The sequence below is a fragment of the Neovison vison genome, chromosome 13 (assembly GCF_020171115.1).
Source record: "Neovison vison isolate M4711 chromosome 13, ASM_NN_V1, whole genome shotgun sequence".
NCBI classification, from domain to species: domain Eukaryota; kingdom Metazoa; phylum Chordata; class Mammalia; order Carnivora; family Mustelidae; genus Neogale; species Neogale vison.
The window spans coordinates 40,335,966-40,361,322 of record NC_058103.1 but is presented as its reverse complement, the minus strand read 5'-3'; the positions used below and the strand labels follow the sequence as shown (position 1 = coordinate 40,361,322).

General features: G+C 38.5%; 1 protein-coding gene across 1 annotated transcript in view; it reads left to right on the top strand.

The window, feature by feature from the left end:
- The first annotated feature begins 12,009 nt into the window (after nucleotides 1-12,009).
- LRRC9 (leucine rich repeat containing 9) overlaps nucleotides 12,010-25,357 on the top strand; it is a 104,722-nt gene continuing 91,374 nt past the window's right edge. Inside the window, exons 1-6 of the mRNA XM_044230062.1 lie at nucleotides 12,010-12,057; nucleotides 12,326-12,544; nucleotides 13,808-13,948; nucleotides 14,487-14,550; nucleotides 14,858-14,928; nucleotides 19,856-20,038. Of these exons, the coding sequence (XP_044085997.1) occupies nucleotides 12,010-12,057; nucleotides 12,326-12,544; nucleotides 13,808-13,948; nucleotides 14,487-14,550; nucleotides 14,858-14,928; nucleotides 19,856-20,038 (726 nt within the window). The remainder of the gene's footprint in view (nucleotides 12,058-12,325; nucleotides 12,545-13,807; nucleotides 13,949-14,486; nucleotides 14,551-14,857; nucleotides 14,929-19,855; nucleotides 20,039-25,357) is intronic.

Genomic DNA, 25,357 nt, shown 5'->3' with positions numbered 1-25,357 from the left:
TGTGGATAAATATATATGGAGTCAAAGCAGCACTGGTTTGGGATACGTAAGCTAATACTTAACTACATGTTGTGATGTATAAATTTTAAGGACATATTCTTAATCCATTCATCTAACAATAGACACTTGGGTGCTCCCATCCCATAGCTTGGCTGTTGTAAATAATGCTGCAATAAACTTAGGGGTGCATGTGTCTTTTTGAATTGGTTTTTGTTTCCTTTGGGTAAATACCCACTAGTGGAATTACTGGGTCATATTTCTATTTTTAATTTTTTGAGGAACTTCCATACTGTTTTTCACAGTAGCTGCATCGATTTACATTCCCACCAACTGTGAATAAAAGTTCCCTTTTCTCCGTATCCTTATTCACACTTGTTCCTTGTCTTTTTTTTCTAATGGCTGTGAGGTGATATCTCATTGTGGTTTTGATTTGCATTTCCCCAGTAATTCTACTTCTGGGTATTTACTTGAAGAAAACAAACGAAAAGACATATGCACCTCCCTATTTACTGCAAAGGCTCAAGGATGTGGCCAGTCAGCAATTGAGTCAGAGTTCTGGTGTAGCTGTAGGCTAATAACCATTGATGATTTGCCAAACTAAAGACTTTGTCCTGAGTAATTCTCAAAAGAAGAATTTCCTGTTAACATATTCCAGATGGCATTTGGAACAAAAGGTGATTACAATTAAAAGCCATAGATAGAACACAAAACCTAGAAATAAAATCACTTGTTTATGTAACATAAAGAAAACTGTATTACTGGTTAGGACAGTCATAACCGATTTCTAACAATATACTATAATAATCTCTATACTTTATCCAACAGCTGCATTCCCCCCAAATGAGAAGCTTGGTGTATAACATTCTCCTCATTAAATCAATTACCCAATTTCTTGATCTAAAAGTTGAGGTGTTTTATTTTTTTTAAAGATTTATTTATTTGACAGACATCACAAGTAGGCAGAGAGCAGGCAGAGAGAGGAGGAAGTAGGCTCCCTGCTGAGCAGAGAGAGGGATGTGGGGCTCAATCCCAGGACCCTGGGATCATGACCTGAGCCAAAGGCAGAGGCTTTAACCCACTGAGCCACCCAGGTGCCCTAAAAGCTGAGATTGCTAAATTATCTTTATCTAGTATTATACCCCAAGATGAGTATCTGCTTAGACAGGTCTTGTTTAACTAGGTTTTCAAATAATATTAAAAATATTAAAAATACAAATACAAATCAGATTTCTCTGGTATTTGTTTTAAACCTCTAAGCCACAAATATTTTTTTTGAAGATTTTATTTATTTATTTCACAGAGAGAGATCACAAGCAGAGAGGCAGGCAGAGAGAGAGAGAGAGAGAGAGGGAAGCAGGCTCCCTGCCGAGCAGAGAGCCCGATGTGGGACTCGATCCCAGGACCCTGAGATCATGACCTGAGCCGAAGGCAGCGGCTTAACCCACTGAGCCACCCAGGCGCCCAGCCACAAATATTTTAATTAATTTATTCTTAACTAATTAATAACGGATGGGAACAAATTCTTATGACATAAAATATATAGAGGGAACGTTAATTTACTTTTTTAAATGTTTATGCATTTACAGTCAACATTATAGAAAAAATAAGTGAATCATGACAAATGTTGAATTGTTAATAGTTATTAGAAAATGGAAAAAAAATTTTAAAGTAGGTTCCCCGCCAAATGTGGGGCTTGAACCTATACCCTGAGATCAAGAATAGGATGCTCTACCCACTGAGCCACCTAGGCGCCGCTGGCAAGAAATATTTTTAAAATCTACATTTCTGTTTCTCTTGAGAAAGTAGCTTGAAACTCAGGTCTATTGAATGAGGCGGCCATCTGGTGACGGAAAAGGGCACTGCCGGCCCTATCTTGCATTAACTGAACGTCGTAGATGTTCTGCACAAACCAACTGAACCACAAAAATTTCAGTAGCGCTGTCCAGCAGAAACATAATAGAATTTACATATGCAATTTAACAATTTCTAATCACTGCTTTTAAAAAGTAAAATTCTAATATCGCATTTTTATTTTACCCGATATATCAAAAATATTATTTCAGCATAGAATCAATACACAAAGTTTCTTTTTCTTTTTTTTTATATTAAGCCTTCAAAAGACAATGCGTATTTTATGGTACATCTCAGGTCGGACTAGCCACAGTTCAAGTGTTCAAGAGCCACGCTTGGCTGTGGCTAGTGGCTCCCCTATTGGACGGGCAGATCTAGGAAATGGAGAGCTACATTTATTTTGAGTTGCCTTTTCCTAAGTTCATTCATTTCTCATCCCTTCTGCCCACTCTTTTAGAAGTTCCTTTCCCTTTCCCTCTTTGAGACGACCCTAGGAGGGCCCATCTCTTCTCCAGAGGGCAGCGGGACGTTCGTTTGCCAGTGCCGTCCTTCGAATCGGCTCGTCGGTGCTCGGCAGCTCAGGCGGAGGTCAGCTACATTCCTAGGGGGATCGGAGGCCACGCCAGGGGATCGGGGGCTGTCCTGGCTCTCCAGTCGCCTTATGACATCACAGCGCCATGACTGAGGTTCAAGTACAGCGAGGCTCCGGGCTTCCAAGCCTTTGGCTTTCGGTGGAAGAGAGCCGGGACTGGAGGAGGTCACACGACTAGGTCCCTGCCACTATGCCCAGAACTCGGTGTTTCCCGTCCGGTCCCCTGATCCAGCGAAGGCAGGTGAAAAGATGCGCCCTGGCACAAACAGACCCGCGAGCGAAAAAGTCCCCCCCACTTCCCAGCAGCACCAGCGGGGTCTTCCGGGTGGACCCCTACCTTTGCTGATTGGTTGGAGGTTGCCGCCACGTGACCTAGAAACTGACTCGGCGGCTGCTTTTCCCGTCTCTGTTGTCCCCCTCCCCACTCCAAGGTCGGGGGAGGCGGAGGGCAGGTTTCCTAGGCAACCGGAGCTGGTAGTGTACACACAGCAGGCCCGGGATCAGAGAGGGTGTCGTGCCCGCTGTTGCAAGACAGGGATTGAGGGGTCGGAGTGGACTCTGGTCTGTCTCGGATTGCCCTGGAAGCCACCATCTTTCTGGGATAAGGTGAGTGTGTCACCTTGTGGCCTTCGGGCCTGTCACCTGTCTGCAGGCCCCAGGAGTCTTTGTTCTCCTGTCCTCCCTCTCTGTCCGCCCCCGAGAGGAAGATGGGAGACTAGCAACGTTGAGGTCAAAGGACCCCGGTAATGGCGCAATGGAGATAACAATAATGAGATACGGACGTGTATTTATTGGAGGCTGACAGGGTGACCAGAGCAAAAGTTAAGAGGAGGAGGAAAGGGAAGGTGGCCCACAGTCACCTGTGCAGACTTTACTGCCCACGTTAAGGTCCTGAACTGAGAAAAACAAGTGCTCCTTGGCCAAACTGGTTATTGCTCACCTAGGGCCAGAAGTGTGTGTGTTGTTGGGTCCATCGGTGCTAACAGATGGAGTCTGATCTTTTTATACCCAAGAGAGGAGACAGTTTGATCATACAGAGCTTCTAGTTTGTAGAAAAGAAATTTGATTTTCTCAGAATACTACCCTACCAGGCTCTCCTCGTAGACAGAAACATGGTGCTTTACACCCTAATTATTATTACACTCTGGTCATGTACACCAAGTATTTACATATTATATATATATATATATATATATATATATATATATATTCCAAGTTATACCATATAGAACTCTGTAGCATGACAATTAATTCAAACTGTTCAACAAATTTTATGGAACACCAAGCAAGTGCCAGGCACTGTGATAGGTTCATTGTCCCTGCCTTCAGTGAACATGTAACCTCGTAAGAAAGAAAGACCTGCGAGCATCACAATACAGTGGGACAGGTGCTATATATAGAACATATGCAGGCCCTAACTAGAATCACAAGGAAGAGAATGATTATAATATTACCAGAGAGAATTAAAATCTTCACCAAGAAGACCCTTGCTTTAAATCTTTAAGGATGTACGGAGTATGCCATAGAGTCAAGGGAAAAAGACATTTTAGGGAAGGAAGACAGCATATGACAAAATACAGAAATACCCTAGCCCATTCAGAGAACGACAGTTCTCTGAACTATAGTTCCCCAGATTCTGAGGGTGTTGGGAGTTTGTGGTTGATGAGCTTGACAGGTAGGCAGGAGTCAGAGCATGGATACCATGAATGCTTTCCAAGGGAAGAAGCTTAAAACAGGTATTTACCTTTCAGGATGCTGGCCGTCACAGTAGTGTAGAGGTTGGAATGGAGGCTTCAGGGCTATAAAGAGAGCAGCCAGTTAAGGTGAAGTGATGAAGGCCTGAACCAAAACAGAGGCAAACAGAATGGAGAGGAGGGGGGAAATGATAGGCATTTAAAAAGTATATGCAGAAGGATTTAATGACTGAGTGAACATGGAAGAAAGAGTAGAAGAGTGGTTCAGAATAAATCCTGGGTTTCTGATATGGATGATTACAAAGATATGCCATTTACCAAGAGAAGGCATACACCAGGAGAAGCAGGCTGGTTGGGATATATGACTTCAGTGTTGAACACACTGAACTTGAGATGCCTATGATACATCCAGATAGAGCTTTCCATGTGGGAAGTTGGATTTGTTATACAGAAAAAGAAGATAACGATTAGTAAATTTTTCACCAAGAAGAAAACAACTGATCAGAAAAGTAGATTTGAGGGGCGCCTGGGTGGCTCAGTCGTTAAGCGTCTGCCTTCAGCTCAGGTCACGATCCTGGGGTCCTGGGATCCAGCCCCATGTTGGGCTCCCTGCTTGGTGCAAATCCTGCTTCTCCCTCTCCCACTCACCCTGCAAGTGTTCCCTCTCTTAGCTGTTTCTCAAACAAATAAATAAAATCTTTAGAAAGAAAAGAAAAGTAGACTTGAAATAACAAGTAGAGAGAAGCCAAGGAGAAAAAGGCAAACCAAAAAAAAAAAAAAAAGAAAAGAAAACTAAAAGAAGAGAGTTATCAACATTGTCAAATGCCATGCCAAGGTCCAGTTAAGTTGAGAGCTGAAACGTGCCCAGTGTCTTCGGCAACCAGAAGATTATTGTTGACTTTGGCAAAAGAAGCAGTAGTGGCCTGACGTATTCCTAGTCAGGTTTCAGTGAGTTAAGAACTGAGTGGAAGTAGTGAAGTGTTAATGACTCCTCTATCTTTAAGTTTTTCTGTGAAAGTATCTAAAACATTCATTCATAGAATATAGGCTAGGAGGACTTTTTTTTTTCTTTAAAGACAGGAATGATCTAACATTCATATATGGAGAGAAGGGAGACCCTAAAGAAGAAAAATGAGACTGAAAGAAGGAGGAAAATTGGACATAACAGTGTTCTGAAAGAGAATGAAGACAAAGGGATCAATTTAGACAAGAGAAAGAATACTTTTACTAAGACAGGAGTCAGGAAGGAAAAGAAATACATTTTTAGGAGAAAAGGGAATTTAAGGAATGAATGTCTGATGGTATATCACTGTTCTCTGTTAAGATGGGGACAAGATCAGGATGCCTGGGTGGCTCAGTCATTAAGCGTCTGCCTTTGGCTCAGGTCATGATCCCAGAGTCCTGAGATTGAGCCCCGCATTGGGCTCCCTGCTCAGCGGGAAGCCTCCTTTCCCTCTCCTAGTACACCTCTTTGTGTTCCCTCGCGCTGTGTGTCTCTCTGTCAAATAAATAAATAAAACCTTAAAAAAAAAAAAAAAGATGGACAAGATCATCTGCCGAGGAGGGGTGGGAGGGAGACTTGGAGGAGAGCAGTAGAAGTTTAGAATATTCCCGATGTCATGAATCCCAGAGCTGTATCTCTAGCCCTACTCTCCTTAGAAGAGGAAGTTGAAGAGGAAAATATAAAATGTCTTTTGTTGAAGATCCAACTGAAGTTAGATGCCATGCATTTGCAGTGATTTCAGCTCTGTGCTGGTAATGTGAAATCATCCAGCAGCACTCCAGAGTGGAGAGGGGAAGGAGGGGATTAGAGCAATCCAAGATTTGAGATTTGAAGGGTGAAAGCTGTAGAAGCTCTGAGTGGCTCCTAGTTCCCTGAAGGGACTAGAAAAAAAGATCTGTGGTCTCTTAGATGGTCAGGCCCCGAAAAGAACTTTCCCAAAGTGGAGGAGAATGGGTGCAAGCTGGCCAACAGGGCACACCTCTTGATGGAATCAGAAACTTCAGCTGGAAGACCTGGGTCCACTTGTGACTGGAGGAAGCATGGGAGGCTTATAAGTTCCAGGGACGTTCAGGCTCTTCTAATTCAGATGTAGTTACACAGATTATAGAACTGAAGATTTTTAAATTGTATATTGTTTTGCTAATTAACTGTTGAATTAGAACAGATTTTTCTCCTAAATAAGATGAACTGGGAAGTAAGGTTGGTATCCAAAACAGGCATATTTCTCTGTCAAGACGAAGTAGTCCCGAATAAATGGGGAGCTATACCTTGTTCTCAAGAAGACTGAATAATGTGAAGATGGAAGTTTTCTCTGAATGAAACTTTACAATGGAATCTCAAAAACCCCAGTGAATTTTTAAACACTAAATATGAAATTATCATAGATTTTATTTGGAAAAATAAATCTGTTTTAAAGAATAGCCAAGAAATTTTTACAAAAGAATATGAGGTAGGAATTAATATAAACCACAGTAATTAAAACAGGATAATGCTATAGGAAAAGATAGAGCTAAGGGAGAACACAGATTGGGAAGTCCAAAATTAGGCTCAAATATATGTGATAATTTAGTGAATAACAAAGGGCACAGTTAATTTTTTTGGAATAGACCTCTTGGATATAGACTAGATAACTTGGATCCCCATTTGGTGACTTTGGATGTACTGAGGACAGTTGGAAGGCAGGCTTTCCTTTTAATGTTCACAGACATTAAACCAGAATGTAGGGGAGCCTTTTCTGATGAGAAGTAGTGGTACAAAGCCCTCCTTTTCCTAGTATGGCATCCAAATAAGCCTAGGGAGGCAAGACTGTAGCCTGCATCTATTTATGGGCCTCTGATGGGATATCTAAATCCCTTCAAATTGTTCCTTGCTTAGTGCTCCCTTGCCTGGCTCCTGCATCCTGCAGTGTAATATCTTGGGGTCAAGAGACAGTTGCTGATGGCAAGCAAAGAAGGAAAGATGAGTATTACCTTCAACATAGGTCCATCCTCTAACTACTTCTTACCATCACCACTACTGCCACCCTACTACAAACACCATCCTCTCTCACTTACATTATTACAGCTATCCCTTAACTGGTGTCCTCGCTTCTACCTTAGACCCCTATAGTCTATTTTCAACAGATCCTTTGAGCTTGATCTGTTTCAAAACTTAAGACAGCACATATTTATTACTCTCCCCCTCAAAATCCTCATAGCTTTGCATCTTACTCATAAAATCTAGAATCCTCCAAAGGGCCTACAAATCACAAGCTAGCACATGATCTGGTCCTGCACTACCTCTCTGATGTCACATCTTACCAGTCTCCCATTTCCTAGCTGTGCTCTAGCCATATCATTTTCCTTGCTATTCTGCAAACATGCCAAGTATCCTTTCACCCTTTAAAAAAAACAAAACAAAACAAACAAACAAACAAACAAAAAAAACATGTGCTCTTCCCTCTTCCTGGGTACATTTTCCCCAGATTTCTTCATAGCTCACACTCCCTCATTTCCTTCAGCTCCTTGCCCAGATGCTACCTTATTGGAAAAGTCTTTTCTTCTACCCCTGTCATTTTCTGACTGGTAGCTGTATCAGTATATCAACACATATATTTATGAATGAGCGAATGAATTAGTAGAGATTCCAGGATAATTTTCTGGCTGCATTTTTCTTTGTGGTGTTAGCTGAAGCCCCTCCTCTCTTCAACTTAGCAGGGTTATACTGCAACTCCAGTTTACAAAGCCTGAGATCTGACACAGATCTCAAAGTCTTTTGATTTGGTTCCCTTGGGTCTATCACAGCCACCTTCTTCACATTCACTGAGGCTCTGAGTTTGGGGAGTTCGTAGCATAGTTGTATAACTTCTTTCCCTGGTATTGTAAATTTATGGCTGGTTTGTACTCAGTCTCCTGCTGCCTACTTCATTTCCATTCAAAAGACCTTTGTCTAATAAAATACCTAGGAAGAGGGACGCCTGGGTGGCGCAGTTGGTTGGACGACTGCCTTCAGCTCAGGGCGTGATCCTGGAGTCCCGGGATCGAGTCCCACATCAGGCTCCCAGCTCCATGGGGAGTCTGCTTCGCTCTCTGACCTTCTCCTCGCTCGTGCTCTCTCTCACTGTCTCTCTCTCTCAAATAAATAAAATAAAATCTTTAAAAAAAAAAAATACCTAGGAAGAAATTTAACGAAAGAGGTGAAAGACCTGTACTCTGAAACTATGAAACACTGATGACAGAAACTAAAGATAACACAAAGAAATGGAAAGCTATTCCATGCTTATGGGTTGGAAGAACAAATATTGTTCAAATGTCTGTGCTAATCAAAGCAATCTACACTTAGCTTAATGTAATCCCTGTCAACATGCCAACAGAACATGCAATCCTAAAATTTGCATGGAACCACAAAAGACCCCAACTAGCCAAAGCAATCTTGAAAAAGAAAAAAAAACAAACCTGGAGGTATCACAACTCAGACTTCAAGTTATGTTACAAAGCTGTAGTAATCAAAACAGTATGGTACAGGCACAAAAATAGACACAATGATCAATGGATCAGAATAAAAAACCCAGGAATAGACCCACAATTATATGGCTAATTAAGCTTCGACAAAGGAGGCAAGAATATGTAATGGGGAAAAGTCTCTTCTACAAATGGTGTTGAGAAAACTGGACAGCTACATGCAAAAGAATGAAATTGGACCACTTTCTTACACCATACACAAAAATAAATTCAAAATGAATTAAAGACCTAAATGTGAGAGCTGAGATCATAAAAATGTTAGAAGAGAGCACAGGCAGTAATTTCTCTGACCTCAGTTGTGGCAACATATTTCTGAATATGTCTCCTGAGGCAAGAGAAACAAAAGCAAAAATAAACTATTGGGACTATATCAAAATAAAAAGCTTCTGCACAGCAAAGGCAACAATCAGCAAAGCTAAAAGAGAACCTATTGAATGGGAGAAGATATTTGCTAACAACATATCTGATAAAGGGTTAGTATCCAAAATATTAACACACCAATAAACCAAATATTCCAATTTAAAAATGGGCAGAAGACATGAACAGACATTTCTCCAAAGAAGACATACAGATGGCCAAAAGACACATTAAAAGATGCTCAACATCACTCATCATCGGGGAAATGCAAATTGAAAGTACAATGACATATCACCTCACACCTGTCAGAATGGCTAAAATTAACAACAGATGTTGGCAAGGATGTGGAGAAAAAGGACCTCTCATGCAGTGATGGTAGGAATGCAAAGTAGTGCAGCCACTGTGGAACATTGTGGAACATATAGAGGTTCCTCAAAAAGTTAAAAATAGCTATGATATTTTTAGCAAATACCCTATGATACAGTAAATGCACTACTGGATATTTACCCGAATAGGAAAACACTAATTTGAAGGGATGTATGTACCCCTATGTTTACTGCAGCATTATTTATAATAGCCAAACTGTGGAAGCATCTCAAGTATCCATCAATAGATGCATGGATAAAGAAGAGTTGGTACACACACACACACACACACACACACCCCAGAATATTCAGCAAACAAAACAAATCAACTCCAAATCTTGGAATTTGCAACAACATGGATAGATATAGTGTTAATGCTAAGTTAAATAAACCAGTCAGAAAAAGACAAATACCATATGATTTCACTCATATGCGGAATTTAAGAAACAAATGGATGAAGTAAAAAAAAGAGAGAGAGAGAGACAAACCAAAAAAACAGACTTTTAACTAGAGAGAACAAATAAACAGAGGGGAGGTGGGTGAATGGGTGAAATAGGTGAAGGGGGTTAAGAGTATGCTTATCAATAAGAACACTGCATAATATATAGAATTGTTGAATCACTATATTGTACACTTGAAACTAATTTATTACTGTGTGTTAACTATACTGGAATTTAAGTAAAGCAACAACAAAATACCTTTCTCAACATCTCTGGCAATCAGTGCTCTTTTCCTAGCACTGCTACACATTGTTTTCTTATTTTCATATTTCCCTACTCATTCTAGTAAGATTTGGAGAGAGAGAGGGTAGGTAGATACAAGGACACAAGTCACCATCTTTTTTTTTATTAAAATTTTAATTTATGTGTACACCTGTACATGTATATAATTTTGCATGAATGAATGAAAGTGAGCATATGCTTTTTAGATAAATACTTAACTAAAATTTCATTTTAAGTAGAATATATATATAGAAGTCACACAAATCTTAGATATCTAATGTTATTTTCTCAAAGTCAATGCATTCCTTTAACCAGCACACAATTCATGAAATACATCTTCATCAGCACTCTGGAGCCCCTCTTTACCTCCTCCTGGTCACTCACCCTGAGAAGTAACCATTATCTTGACTACTTCTAATACCATAAATTGGTTTGTTTTCAAATTTTATGTGAACAGAGCCACACGGTATAAACCTCACTGTGTGCGTATCTTCCTTTGCTCAGCTTGTGTTTGTGGGAACATCCGTGTTGTATACAGCAATAATTTCTTTCTCATTCCACTTCTAGGTATAAACTCAGACTTAAGTGGACCTAATGTCTTGCATGATAAAACTGTTCAGGGAAGCACTATTGATCTCCAAACTGGAGACATTCCAAACATCTCTTAATAGTAGAATTAATATAAATGGTTTATATATTCATACTATACAGTACTAAACACACTTTTAAGAAGTTTTTTTTCTTTTCCATTTTTACCTAGCTCTATCCCTATTCAACCTCTCGTGTCCATTATAACCACACTAGTTTTCACCTGTATCCAAGGCAACCCATGTTAACAATTTAGTATGTATCTTTACATATTTTCTCCTTATGTAATCATATACACATGCGTATACATATATATACATATACACACAGATGTACACCCATACATAACTACAGAGGAATTGTAAAAAGTGGGATCACAATACACATCATACCAACATTTCGCTTTGTCATGTCATCATATTAAAGCCTAGATCCCTATATTTTATTTTATTTTTAAAAAATATTTTATTTATTTGATAGAAAGAGAGGATAGCCACAGAAGGAACACAGCAGGGGGAGTGGTGGAAGAAGAAGTAGGCTTCCCACAGAGCAGGGAGTCGAATGAGGGGCTCAATTCCAGGACCCTGGGGTCATGACCTGAGCTGAAGGCAGACACTTAACTGAGCCACCCAGGCGCCCCTAGATTCCTATATTTTAAAAATATATATCTGGAATAATATAATGAATATTAGAAATTATCAAAAATTGAGTTTTTATTATAGCTTCTTAGGTATTAAGCAGTTCATATAATCTAAAATGAAAATATTGGCTAATTCATTTTATTAAATATTTATTCCCATGCCAGGTATGTCACAAAACCCTGAGGTTTCTTTTCTTTGCTAGTACGCTTAGCTATGTTCAGTTTTAGACACAGCAGTGTAATAGGAAGGGTACACTGGATCCTGTTCAAAGGACAGAAATAGTTATCTCTTGTGAGAGAACTAAAGAGATGAACTGGGGAGTGAGGTAAGGTTGTAGACGAGAGATGACCATGTTCTTCAAGTATGAAAGGCTTATGACATGGAAAAAAACAACACTGGTCTTATTTGAACTCAGGGGGTAAAATAACAATGGAGTAGAGTTATGGAGACACAGAATTAAATTCAAAATAAACTGATTCTCTAACAAAACTTTAGAGATGGAATGGACTGTCTCGGGGACCAGACAGATAGCTGGTATTATACTGTGTGAAAATTTCAGGCCACATATGGGTAATTCCACCTAAGTAGCTTTAAGGCCCCTTCAACTTGGAATAACATGACTCTAGAATTTGTCTTATTTCAACTTTTCATTTTCCTTAACAGATATATTATTATGACCTTTATTTTTAATGGAAGATGATTGAATGTGAAAACCTAAACCAGGAAGAAATAATTAAAGAACTGGTGAGTCAGAGCCAAATTTCTTTACAATTACATTTGCAAGAATATTAAATGGAACATTTTTACACTCCTTTCTGGAGCTGACCTAGATTTCTTCTACCCCATGACCTTTGAAAGTAGAGAAAAACCATATATATGGTATAACTTACCTTCTTATGAGTTAAAATGACATCAGTGCAATTGACAGTTTATAATTTCTAATAGCAAAATAATTTTTAAATTATTTTAAATAGGCAATAACCCAATTTCTTTTTTTTTTTTTTTGGAACAGTGTTTATGCAATGGTTTGTCTTATGAGATGGTTGGACAAGAAGGATCAGATACTTCAAAACTGGAGATGTTTTTCTCAGGGTATCCCCGTATAGTTGGATTATCATTATTTCCTAATTTAACAAGTCTCACAGTTGTTGCTCAAGATATAAAAGAAATTTCAGGGCTAGAAACTTGTTTACAACTTAAAGAACTCTGGATTGCTGAATGCTGCATAGAGGTAAGTCTAAACATAACCATATATGAAGTATTTTATGCTGAATTCTTTGGCCTTGGAAAGAAAGTTCCTTGAAATATATGTGTGAGTCATGGATCAAAACAGATGGAGAGGCCATACATGATGAAGTAAAATAAAACCCTTTACCCAGTAAAACAAAACAAACAAAAAAAATGGGTAAAATACAGAAATAGATTTCTACAAAGGAGAAAATAGAAACAAAGACTCAAAATGTAGACATATTTTACTTTATAGTAATCATATCAGATCTAAATAATGGCCAGTATTGCTTAGTAGTAAATTGGTTTAAATTGTTTTACTTAGTCACTCACTATTGGTTATGTGAAGATTATAACATCTAGGGGTGCCTGGCTGGCTCAGGGGAGCATGCAACTCCTGATCTTGAGGTTGTGAATTCAAACCCACCTTGGTTACAGAGATTACCTAAAAATAAAATCTGAAAAAAAAAAGAGAAAATTGTAACATCTGTAATGAAAAGCAAGATTGCAAAATGTATCATGAGTCGAGGAAAGGTGCATACCTTTTGACTCAGAAATCCCTAATTCAAGATTTAAGCCTAGAGGAGTAAATCAACAGCAGAAAACAACATAAAGTTATCTGTTGCAGTACTATTTATAATATTTAAAAAATTAAACAAATATTTCACACATGTGGGTATTTTTAAGAATGTTATTATAGCTTATATAATATTTTGTAATTATTAAATATTATTTGAATGATTACACAAGTGTTTTAGATGGTCTTAAGTTTAAAAAATCTACAAAATTATATAGGTATAATGATTATAGTATAAAAATAGATATAGAGTTAAAATTTTAAAAGAATATGAACTTTGGAAATAGTTGTATTTAGGTAGAAGGATTGTACAGTTTCTTTTTTAAAATGTTTAGTTCATTTTGAGGCTCTTGTGTGGTTCAGTTGGATAAGCGTCCAACTCTTGATTTTGGTTCAAGTCATGATCTCAGGGTTGTGAGATGGAGCCCAGCCTGAGACTCCGAGCTCAGAGTGGAGTCTGCTTGAGATTTTCTTCCTTTCCTTCACCACCTCCCCCGACTCATGTGCATGTGCTGTCTCTTGCTCTCTAAAGAAATAAATTTTAAAAATCTTTAAAATGTTTATTTTGTTGGATACAGATTTTTGCAATAAAATGTGATTTTAAAAAGAAAATGTACTTATAATCTATTTTATTAAAAGGATAATGCGAAAACATAAGTTAACACTATTCAATCTCTTTTTTTTTAACAGAAAATTGGAGGTCTTCAAGAATGTAGAAATTTAGAAAAACTATATTTGTATTATAATAAAATTTCCAAAATAGAAAATTTAGAGAAATTATTCAGATTGGAGGTTCTCTGGCTGAATCACAATACAATTAAAAATATTGAGGTAAGATTATTTCAGTAATTTGTACATAAAGTCAATTACCCCTGTGGAGTTTTAATCACAATGTCCAAGATCATATTAAGGACATATTTATGACTAGCTTAATTATTGTTAAGAAAAACTAACATGTATATAGCATTTTTAATGTGTAGAAAACTTCATATACCATGTTTTCTTTACTCCTCCCACCAATCCTGGGAGGTAGGATATTATTTCTTCCTTAAAGTTTAAAAAAATGGAGATTTAGCGAAGTTGTATATATAATTTGCCAAAGATTATAAACACACTCTGTGTGATGTGTTTTTCTTCCTACTCATCTTCTTCCTTCTCCTCTCCCCTCCCTGTTCCCTATTCCAATAATTCTCTCTGTGTTCCAGAGAAACAAAGATGCTGCATTAAAGCACCTACTTACTTCTGTGCTTGTGAAAGTACACAGTACCCAGTGCTCAGAGCACTTGGAGAACTAACCAGATTGATCAGATCATTTATAAATATATATTTTACTGACTTCTTCTAAATGATATATTGTCTAAATTTTTAGGGCTTGCAAACTTTGAAGAATTTAAATGACCTCAACCTTGCTGGAAATCTAATAAGCAGCATTGGTATGTATTATTTCATTTGGAATATGAGATAATGCTATAATAATTTTTATCAGTATGAAAAGTACATTCTTAGATTTCTTTTCTTAGATTCTTTTGTATGATATTTTGCAGAGCATTTCTAAATCTATGATTATAGGATGTGAAAATATTAATCAGTTGTTACTAACTATACAGTGTTACTGTTAGCCTTACTTATATGCAAGAAATGGTGATCATATACAACTACGAAATATGATAGGATATGAACAGGAGGTAAAAAAAGAAAATTTAATTTAATTTTTCTTTCATCTTGTTTTTTAAATTAAAGGTCGATGTCTTGATCCCAATGAACAACTGGAAAGATTAAACCTTTCTGGTAACCAAATATGTTCTTTCAAGGTATGTTTAAGTGGAACAGTCTATATTTAACAACCTAGATCATGAACCATCTTATTGCAGAAAATGCACTAAATTGTTCCTTCTTAAGGGGCAATTTAATTATTATTAAAATTATCATTATTAATATTATTATTAAATTATTAAAATTATTATTATTCAATACTCTAGGAAATTTTAGAGGCAGCTGATTAAGTTGGCCCTAATGATCTCTGACACTAGTAAAACCAAACAAGAAACTATTTATACTTAGCTTAGTTTTCATCTGATCTTTCTGGCTACACCTCTGGTTTTTCATCTTCTAACATCTAAAAAATGGGCTGTTCCAGGTTAGTCCCAGGATCTTTTCTCATTACTATCTGTATTCATTATCTAAATAATCTCATCATCTTATGACTTTAAATATCTCTTATTCATTTATTACCTCAACTTTCTACTTTCCCTAACAACTATTTCTATTTCTACTTTCCCTAATAACTCCCCAGAACTATAGACATTCTTCTATCCTAACTCAAACAATTTCCTCTGCACTGAACCTTCTTCTCCTGCAGCCTTCTGCACCTCTCTAAATGGCATCTCCATTTTTCTAATAACTTAAGCCAAAATCCTTAGTCATTTTTTTTACTCCTCTTTTTCCTTCATAACCCATATCCAATCCATCAGCAAATTCTATTGGCTATACCTTCAGATATGTCCAGTCTGACCATTTTTTACCACCTAGATCTTTATTAACCTGGTTCAAGACACCATTATCTCTAACCTGCATTCGGGGGTTGGGGGAAGCCTCTGAACAGGTCTCCCTGTGTTACCCTTTCACTACTATGAGTGTTTTCTACATGGCAACCTGCTGTGTAGAAATCTGCTCCTTAAAAAATATGTCAAATAAAATCAATCTTCTGCTCAACATGCCCGTGGCTTCTCATCTCTTTCAAAGAATTCCTACAGTGGCCCACAAGATTCTATATAATCTAGTCTCCCCTCGCACTGTCTCTGACCTCAGCTTCTACCACTTTCCCTTTTGTTTACTCCCTTCCAGCCACTCTGGTCTCCTCACTGTCCTTGAACATAGCTAGTGCTCTCACCTTGGGGTCTTTGCACCTACTCTGGGATATTCTTCCAGTAAATATCTTCATGGCTTATCTCCTCATTTCTTGCAGGATTTTGTTCAGATGTTCTTAGTGATAACCTTTTCTGGCCAATTTTTGTAAAATAGCAATAACCCCTACTGTCCTCCCTAATCTGAAGCATTCCCATCACTCTTTCATTGCTTTTTCTTTTTCTTTTCTTTTTTTTTCCCCAAAGATTTTATTTATTTATTTGACAGAGAGAGATCACAAGCAGGCAGAGAGACAGGCAGAGAGAGAGGAGGAAGCAGGCTCCCTGCTGAGCAGAGAGCCCCATGCGGGCCTCGATCCCAGGACCCTGAGATCATGACCTGAGCCGAAGGCAGTGGCTTAACCCACTGAGCCACTCAGGCGCCCCTTTCATTGCTTTTTCTTCTTGGCACTGATCCACATCCCTTACTAGAGTACAACCTCCATAAGTGCAGGAACCTTGCCTATTTTGTTCACTGCTGTATCTACAATGCTTAAAAGAGTACATGTAAAGTATCAATAAACATTTGAATGAAAGAGAGGAAAACAAAAAGACTTAATGTTTATGGCATGTAATGTAGGTGAAAACATACAGCATTTACAATTTTGACAATGTCCAGTTGAAAATGCATACTCAAACACTTCCTCTAGACAGTAACAAAGATGAATAAATTCACTATAAAAATGATTTTGAATTGATCATTATGAAAATACATATTTGCTCACTCAGAGAAGACTATTAGATACCAAAAAGTTATAGAACGAGACAGAATGTTATAAGCACTTTAACCAAAACTTTTAAAAACATACTAAGTTTAAACAAAATTTTATTGGTCAAATTCAAGAGGAAATATTTGATGTGAATACTGAGGGGCTGACAGAATTTCAGTAGGCATTGGAGGAGGATCATCTACAATGCATTCAGAGGGACTCTTGTTCTTGGGGTCATGAGTTCAAGCCCCACATTGGGTATAGAGATTACTAAATATATATATACATGCAGTGGGAAGTAGGCATTCTAAGATGGGGAGAACAATGTGCATGGAGATATGGTGGTAAGAAATCAAGGGGTATATTTGAGAACATCAGCAGAAGAGAGCAGAAGGAACTATGAAAGATAAATTTGGAATGCTGTGGGAGGCAATTTTTAAGCTAACTTATGAGACATGAGTAGGAGGTGCCTAGGGAAAGAGCATTCCAGGCTAAGTGTGAAGGACCTAAGTGGGGGGGAAAGAGCATGGCAAATTCAAGAAACTAGAAATCTGTGGCTGGAACAGAGTGAGGGAGAGAATTTATGAGTTGAAGCTGAAGAAGATAAGTCCACAGTGCTGTGAAGATAAGGTTTTGTCCTACCCTGGCTAGCATGTGGTGCTTCAGCCTTGGGGTACAAAAGAGCATAGCTGCATAGGAAGATCTCTCTCTTGCAGCCCTGCCACAAGCCAGAGGCAGTATTGTACTGTGGCAACATGAAGTTTAAATAAAATAATAATGTAAGGCTCTTAGAATAATGACTAGCACCCAGTAAGTACTCAGTAGATCTGCTATTTTGTGATTACTATCACTTGAATTACATTAACCTATTCTGTTTCAACCTACTCATCAAAAAATTATGGGTAAAAATTGGATTGTGAAAATTTATTATATGGCATAAAATTTAAAAGGCTCTCTGTAACAATGTTTTAGAAAAACACTGAAACATGATTCACAGCAACTTTTACTATTCTGAAGGTAAGAATGTCCCTGAAACACTATTATCTTGAATTTTTATCTCTAATCTTTCCACCCACCTTAAAAAGATACTATACTGGCGGTGATGGAATAGCTTCTGTCCTACTTTCCATCCATAATAGGTACCATAACACTAATTTTCAGTGAGACTTTGTGCTTTCATAGACTGCAGTGTCATCTGATTTTTAGACTATAGGTGGGGGTAGGGTAAGACTTCAGAGTTCATACCCATCAGAGCTCAGATGGGTGGTCAAAGGCAACATGGCCACCCAGAAATCAAAGAGAGTGTTTACTCCTTGGAACAGTCTGATAGCCTACCTTCCTTTGCCCCTGCAGAATTTGACCAAATAATTCTCTGCACATCTCTGTCCAGAAATCTCCATTTCAGAGCAGCTCTGCTTAGTCCGACTTCTGCCACGAGCCCAGTACTAGCCTCAGTGCCAGCCAGCAAGCCAAGTTCTCACTTGGCCAGAGAGAGTTCGGACACCCACCAGCCACCTGACCCTGTCTTACTTTTGACTCTACGAGCTTGACTTCACTACTTACTTCCCTATTCCATTTGTACTTTATCTTCAGAACCATTACTTCCTGGGTTTTGCTTTGGATTTCCCTTAACTCTGATTCTGACTCTACTAACTAGCATTACATCTGTTTAAGGCCAACCCCACCACAGTACCCTCCTCCGCCAGGCCTCTGTCATCAGTTCTTCTTTAGTTTTTTCAACACTTAAAAAATATAACCACCATTCCTAGCTTAGAGACTGAGGCCCAAAGCCTATATAGACCCTTAGCTTCTAGACCTTTGTATATGTAAGCAGTTGGTAATAGAGGTGAGATAAATTCTGTAACAAAGGTAAACCCAGTGGCTAAGAGAGTTCATAGTAGCAGCATCTGCCTCACGCTTGGGCGATGAAACAAGACTCCCAGAAAAGATGGTACTAGACTGAGTCTTGACAGATTAAGAGGTAAAACTGGGATGAAATTCAGTTCACTCAAAGGCAGCAGCATGAGAGAAGGTATGATGATAAGTCAGGGTCTAGCACATTCTACAACTTCCACTTGTATGGTCGAGCCAAAACATGAAATGTCAGGTTTGAGACAGAAGAGACAAGACCGAAGAGTTAAGCAAGGGCCAGATGACAAATAAAGGAAGGTGTAAACAGTGGCTTAAGCCTCAGGATAAAAGATGTTCAGGAGAAGCACTGGTCTGGATGTGCATTATTAATCTACTCGTACCCCCGACCTGAACAGGGTGTGAGGAAAATGAGGTCCTCAGGAGAAACCTAGGTTTCAGTTGCCTTTAAATGGTAGGAAGGACATTTATAGAAAAACAGCAAAGAAACAAAACCCCCTAAAAATCAGGAAATCAATGGCGATTATAACAGAACAGGGGTTCCCTAGCCTTTGAAGAGAAGAGAAGATCTGGTGGCCCAGAAGAATGGTAAGCAGTGTTCCTAGAGTGCTAAGTGTGGGAAATGGTAACAAAGGAAGCAGGAGAACTACAGATACACTGGGGAGGTTTGTTAGCAAAGGGGCTGTGCAGAGAAGGCAACGTTGTCTTAATAAATGTGCTCAGGTGACTGGCTCCAAGGTCCCAGTTATGGAATATATGGTTTAGTAAATATTCTTTGAATATTTACTATGTTTCTATATTCTTTGAATATAGAAGAGTCTGCTTTCAATTATTGCTATCTATTCTTCATGTACTTGACATTTTTCACTAGAGAAAAAAAATTTATCCATCTAAATCACTTTATTTTTTTAAAAGATTAATTAATTGAGTGAGGGAGTGATTTGACAGAGAGAGACACAGTGAGGGAGGGAACACAAACAAGGGGAGTGGGAGAGGGAGAAGCAGGCTTCCCGCCAAGCAGGGAGCCCAATATTGGGCCTCAATCCCAGGACCCTGGGCTCATGACCCGAGCCGAAGGCAGATACTTAACGACTTAACTGAGCCACTAAGGCACCCCTAAACCACTTTAACATGTTTAAGCACATAGTAAAATGCATGACATTAAGTTATATGTGATCTTAAGTGTTCAAATGCCTCCTTTAGAAATGGGACTGTTGCCATTAATTAATTGAACATTATCATTGCTGTTGTTTTAGGACCTCACTAACTTGACCAGGCTGTGTCACTTAAAGGATTTGTGTCTGAATGATCCTCAATATAAAACCAATCCAGTTTGTCTGCTGTGCAATTATTCTACACATGTATTGTATCACTTGCCTAGCCTTCAAAGACTTGACACATTTGATGTGTCAGCAAGACAGATCAAGGAACTGGCAGATGTAAGTGCATCCCTAATCAGATATCTGTGACTTAAGTTTAATTAACTGCTTCTTTCTGGCTGTGTCCACATATGGTAGGTGGTATTATCTTGTCAGTTCTTGTCACCAAATCTGCTTTTGCCCCAGTGAGCTGGATATTTCACATAAATGTATATAAATAATAATATTAGTACTAGAATCTCAAATTTGATGACAGTACTGGAACGTGAATTAATAGAAAAGCATAATTTATACAAAACAAAAGAAATCTGAAAGATTTTCATGAGTCCTAAGAATAACTGAACTAGTGCTATAGATATAAAAATTAATAAGGATTAGCTAATGTAGAAATGAAATAAGTAAACCTCTCATTTGGAATACTATATATCAAAATTAGAAAATGTCCATGGTTGATGGTAGTATGCCAGGATTAAGTAGATTTTAATCTAATTGAAGATGGTTTGGGGTTCCTTAGAAGTACAGGTGGATCAACCCTCGCGTCCCCAAAATCTTGAAGAGCTCTCACATCTTGGAGAGAGCCATTCCTGGGCTGTTAACTGACAATGAACCTCCCAATAAAGGGGCTACTTTCACATGCCATCAAAGAATTGTTTCAGATTGGAGTGCTTAGGAACTCGCCATATTTATTAATAGTCTTTCCACACTGTATTTCTTCCTCTCCTTATAGTCCAGTGTGCCACATTTGTTCATCCAGTTAACCATCCAGTAAATGGGTTTTGAGCATCTAGAAAGTGCCAAGCATGAGCCCTCCCATCTTTTCCTTGTGGCTCATCTATCATCTCAATATAAACCATGCCTTTATCTATTTATCTTGTCCCTCTTCTCTTACTAGCCTGAGGATGTATTCTCAGGTTCCATTCTCTCCTCTCTTTTTTCCATAACTGAGATTATCCTTTCTCCCTCCCCAACCTAAAAATGAGCTATCTTGCAGCATCAAGCAAAGGGCTAGAGTTCTTGTCTACTAGCAGATGAGCAGAGTCATTGGAGATTCAGGGAAGAATGTCTTCTCTAACAGTGTTAAGTCAAAAATAACAGTAAAACTTCACAATAACACATTTTTTGAAAAATCCATATATCTGCAGAGTTTTACATTAGGCAGTTTCTTCAAAGGTGAGCTGGTAGATGCTTCATGAAATGACTTGGCTTATTAACTTATCCAACAAATATTTAATACCTGTTACATTCCAGGCACATCTCAGGCCCTAAAGATATAGAGTGACTGAAGCCAACAAAATCCCTGCTGCTTAGAGTTTACATTGTTATGAGAGAAGACAAATAATAAGCACCTAAGTAGGAAAACAACTAGTACCTCAGTAGTGATAAATGTTATGGAGAAAAATAAAACAAGGGTGAAGAAAATAGGATTATTGGTGGGGGCAGCAGGAGGTGTGTTGGCTATTGTATATAGAATTGTTGGGAGAGGAATTCCTCAAGCAGCACTTAGAGACTGAAGGAAGTAAGTGAGCAAGCTTTTTAGGGATCAGCAAATGCAAAGAACTTGAGGCAGGAGCATGCCTCTCATATTTAAGGAACAGGAGGTTAGTGTAGGTGGAGCTGAGTAAGTGAGAGGAAGAGAAGAGATGAAGACAGGAATGGTGGAGGGGGAGATCATATGAGACTGTAGGATGTTGTAAAGATTTTGGCTTTTACTTTGAGTGTGGTGGAGTCACTGGAAAATTTCAAAGAGGAGAGACAAAATGACTTATGTTTTAAAGGGATCCTTTCGGCTAATTGATTAAGAATAGAGGATTTGAGGGAAAAGGCGAGTGCAGAGAAACCAGTTAGAACCCAGTCACTGGGATGAAAGGTGTTGATGGTTTGACACAAAGAGTTAGTGGAGGAGATGGCGAAAAGTAGTCGCATTCTGTAGTAGTTAGAAGGGCGGAACCCACCTGGATTTGCTGATAGTTTGGATGTGAGGTGCAGAGGAAAGAAATAGAGGAATTCCAAGTTACTGGCCTCAGCAACTGAAGGAGGGAAGAAGTTGCTCTTAATGAGATGAGGAAGAATAGGGAAGGAGTAGGTTAAAAGGAAAAATCATGGGGCGCCTGGGTGGCTCAGTAGGTTAAAGCCTCTGCCTTCACTCAGGTCATGATCCCAGGGTCCTGGGATGGAGCCCCGCATCGGGCTCTCTGCTCGGCAGGGAGCCTGCTTCCCTCCCTCTCTCTGCCTGCCTCTTTGCCTACTTGTAATCTCTGTCTGTCAAATAAATAAATAAAATATTTTTTTTAAAAAAAGGAAAAATCATGGCTTAATTTTAAGCATGTAAAAATTTTTTAAAGATTTATTTACTTGAGAGAGAGAGAGCACGCCCACATGCAAGTGGGGGGAAAGGCAGAGGGAGAGGGAGAGAAACAGGCTCTCCTCTGAGAGCAGAGCCTGATTCAGACTTGATCTTATAATCCTGAGATCATGACCTGAGCCAAAATCAAGTCTGACACTTAACTGACTGAGCCACCCGCCCAAGTGCCTCTTAGGCATGTAAATTTTGAGCAGTCTTTTGAACATCTAAGAGGATATGTTCAGTAAGTAGTTGGGTATATGAGTCTGCTATTTAAGATAGTTGCCAGGGTTGGAGATACAAATATGAGAGTTGAAGGCAGATAGATGGTGCATAGAGCCAGGGACTGGAGAAATCACCCAGGGAATGGTGTAAATGGGGAAGTGTGTTGGTTGGGTGTTAGAGACTGGGGAGAGAAGAGGAACCTGGAGAAGAGATGTAAGAGAGGTTCTTTTGACATTCTGCCTAAGATTGTCATAACATTTGGTTTAGTCTTGTATATGTCAAAGTACTATCATTAAAAGAATAAAATAAGGAATTGTTACATCATTCCTTATATCTTCTCTTTCTTTACCCTTTTAAGGCAAAAATAAGATATATAATATAGCTCAGGTTTTTATTTAGATCAAGATGACTTTTCAGATTCAAAGTACTTTTATTTAAGGATTGCATATGGATTCCCAAGATACTTTTTCTTCATTACCATTCATAAGAACACAGGTTGTGCCAGGTTGTAGCAATTCTCCAGTGTGATAAGCCCTTGAGCAGAGAGTACTGTTGATTCTTCAAATTTTCACCCATGACTGTGAGTTATTTATGTATACTATAAGTGACAAGTAAAGTCAGGAGGATCACCATGGAATCAGCATGGGAAAGAGGGAAGAATATGGGAGTTCAAAACAGAAGACTTGGATTCAAGCTCCAGTTGTATCCATTGCAACCCAGTCACTTGGCAAGGCCTTTCCCTTCCCAAACTTCAGTTTTCTGCACTATTAATATAGTGATAATAAAAATAGTCCCTGTCCTGTTATTGTAGAGATGCAGTGAGTTAATGGGCATAAAACCCATTTTAATTGTTAAATACTATAAAAATAATTACTATGAAACTTAGTTGAGCCTATGACTTTTCATTCTTTTTGGTACAAAGAAGCAAATGGAACGAATTTTGTTAGTATAAACATGTGACTGGATTTAACATTACAGTTAGACTATTAAAAAAAATTCTTACTGTAATAAATAAGTAATTCTACCAAAGTGGAACTGAGTGAAAAATGAGTTCAACATTCTCAAAAGTCCAAACACAAAAAAGTAAATTGAGTATAGTAGCCTACAAAGTCAGTTTGCCACATATTTACAATTTACAACATAATCTTCCCCGCTTTTCCAAAGTGTTAGTATATATTCTCAAGCACAGACAAAAAAAACTCTGTTTGATAATTCTTATTTATTGTTGTAACACTGTAAGTGATTTTGAAAGAGTTCAGGAATAGTAAAATCTCACAATGTATGTTCCTAAATCCAGACATAAGTATATTTCCCCCCCAATTTATTAAATTTTTTATTTTTTTATAAACATATAATGTATTTTTATCCCCAGGGGTACAGGTCTGTGAATCGCCAGGTTTACACACTTCACTCACCACAGCACATACCCTCCCCAATGTCTATATCCCCACCCTCCTCTCCCGGCCCCCCTCCCCCCAGCAACCCTCAGTTTGTTTTGTGAGATTAAGAGTCACTTATGGTTTGTCTCCCTCCCAATCCCATCTTGTTTCATTTATTCTTCTCCTATCCCCCAAACCCCCCACGTTGCATCTCCATTTCCTCATATCAGGGAGATCATATGATAGTTGTCTTTCTCCGATTGACTTATTTCGCTAAGCATAATATCCTCTAGTTCCATCCACGTTGTCACAAATGGCAAGATTTCATTTCTTTTGATGGCTGCATAGTATTGCATTGTATATATATATACCACATCTTCTTTATCCATTCATCTGTTGATGGACATCTAGGTTCTTTCCATAGTTTGGCTATTGTGGACATTGCTGCTATAAACATTCTGGTGCACGTGCCCCTTCAGATCACTACGTTTGTGTCTTTAGGGTAAATACCCAGTAGTGCAATTGCTGGGTCATAGGATAGCTCTATTTTCAACTTTTTGAGGAACCTCCATGCTGTTTTCCAGAGTGGTTGCACCAGCTTGCATTCCCACCAACAGTGTAGGAGGGTTTCCCCTTTCTCCACATCCTCGCCAGCATCTGTCATTTTCTGACTTATTAATTTTAGCCATTCTGACTGGTGTGAGGTGGTATCTCATTGTGGTTTGGATTTGTATTTCTCTGATGCTGAGTGATGTGGAGCACTTTTTCATGTGTCTGTTGGCCATCTGGATATCTTCTTTGCAGAAATGTCTGTTCATGTCCTCTGCCCATTTCTTGATTGGATTACTTGTTCTTTGGGTGTTGAGTTTGCTAAGCTCTTTATAGATTTCGGATACTAGCCCTTTATCTGATATGTCATTTGCAAATATCTTCTCCCATTCTGTCAATCAGACATAGGTATATTCTTAATAAAATATAGAAGCACGTAGAAGAAACTGTGCAGGGATATACTAGAAACTGAAATCCATAGATATCTGTGGAAGATGGGGGCAACTGGGCAGATGGGAAACAGGTGTGGGAAATAGACTTTTCATTGTACACTCTTCAATTATTTTGATGTTTAAAACATGAATATATTATTCAAAAATAAAAATTAGGGCTGCCCTGGTGGCTCAGTTGGCTTAGCCTCTGCCTTTGGCTCACGTCATGATCTCATGGTCCCTGCTCAGCAGGGTTTCTGCTTCTCCCTGTCCCTCTGCCCCTGTCCCCCCCCGCCCCCAACTAACTTGGGCTCTATCTCTCTCTTGCTCTATCTCTCAAATAAAACTTTTAAAAAGATTAAAAGCTAAAGAAAAACAGTATTTTTTGTCCCCCGACTTAAGGGATTCCCAGGTTAAATTTAAATTTCAGATAAGCAACAAATAATATTTTAAT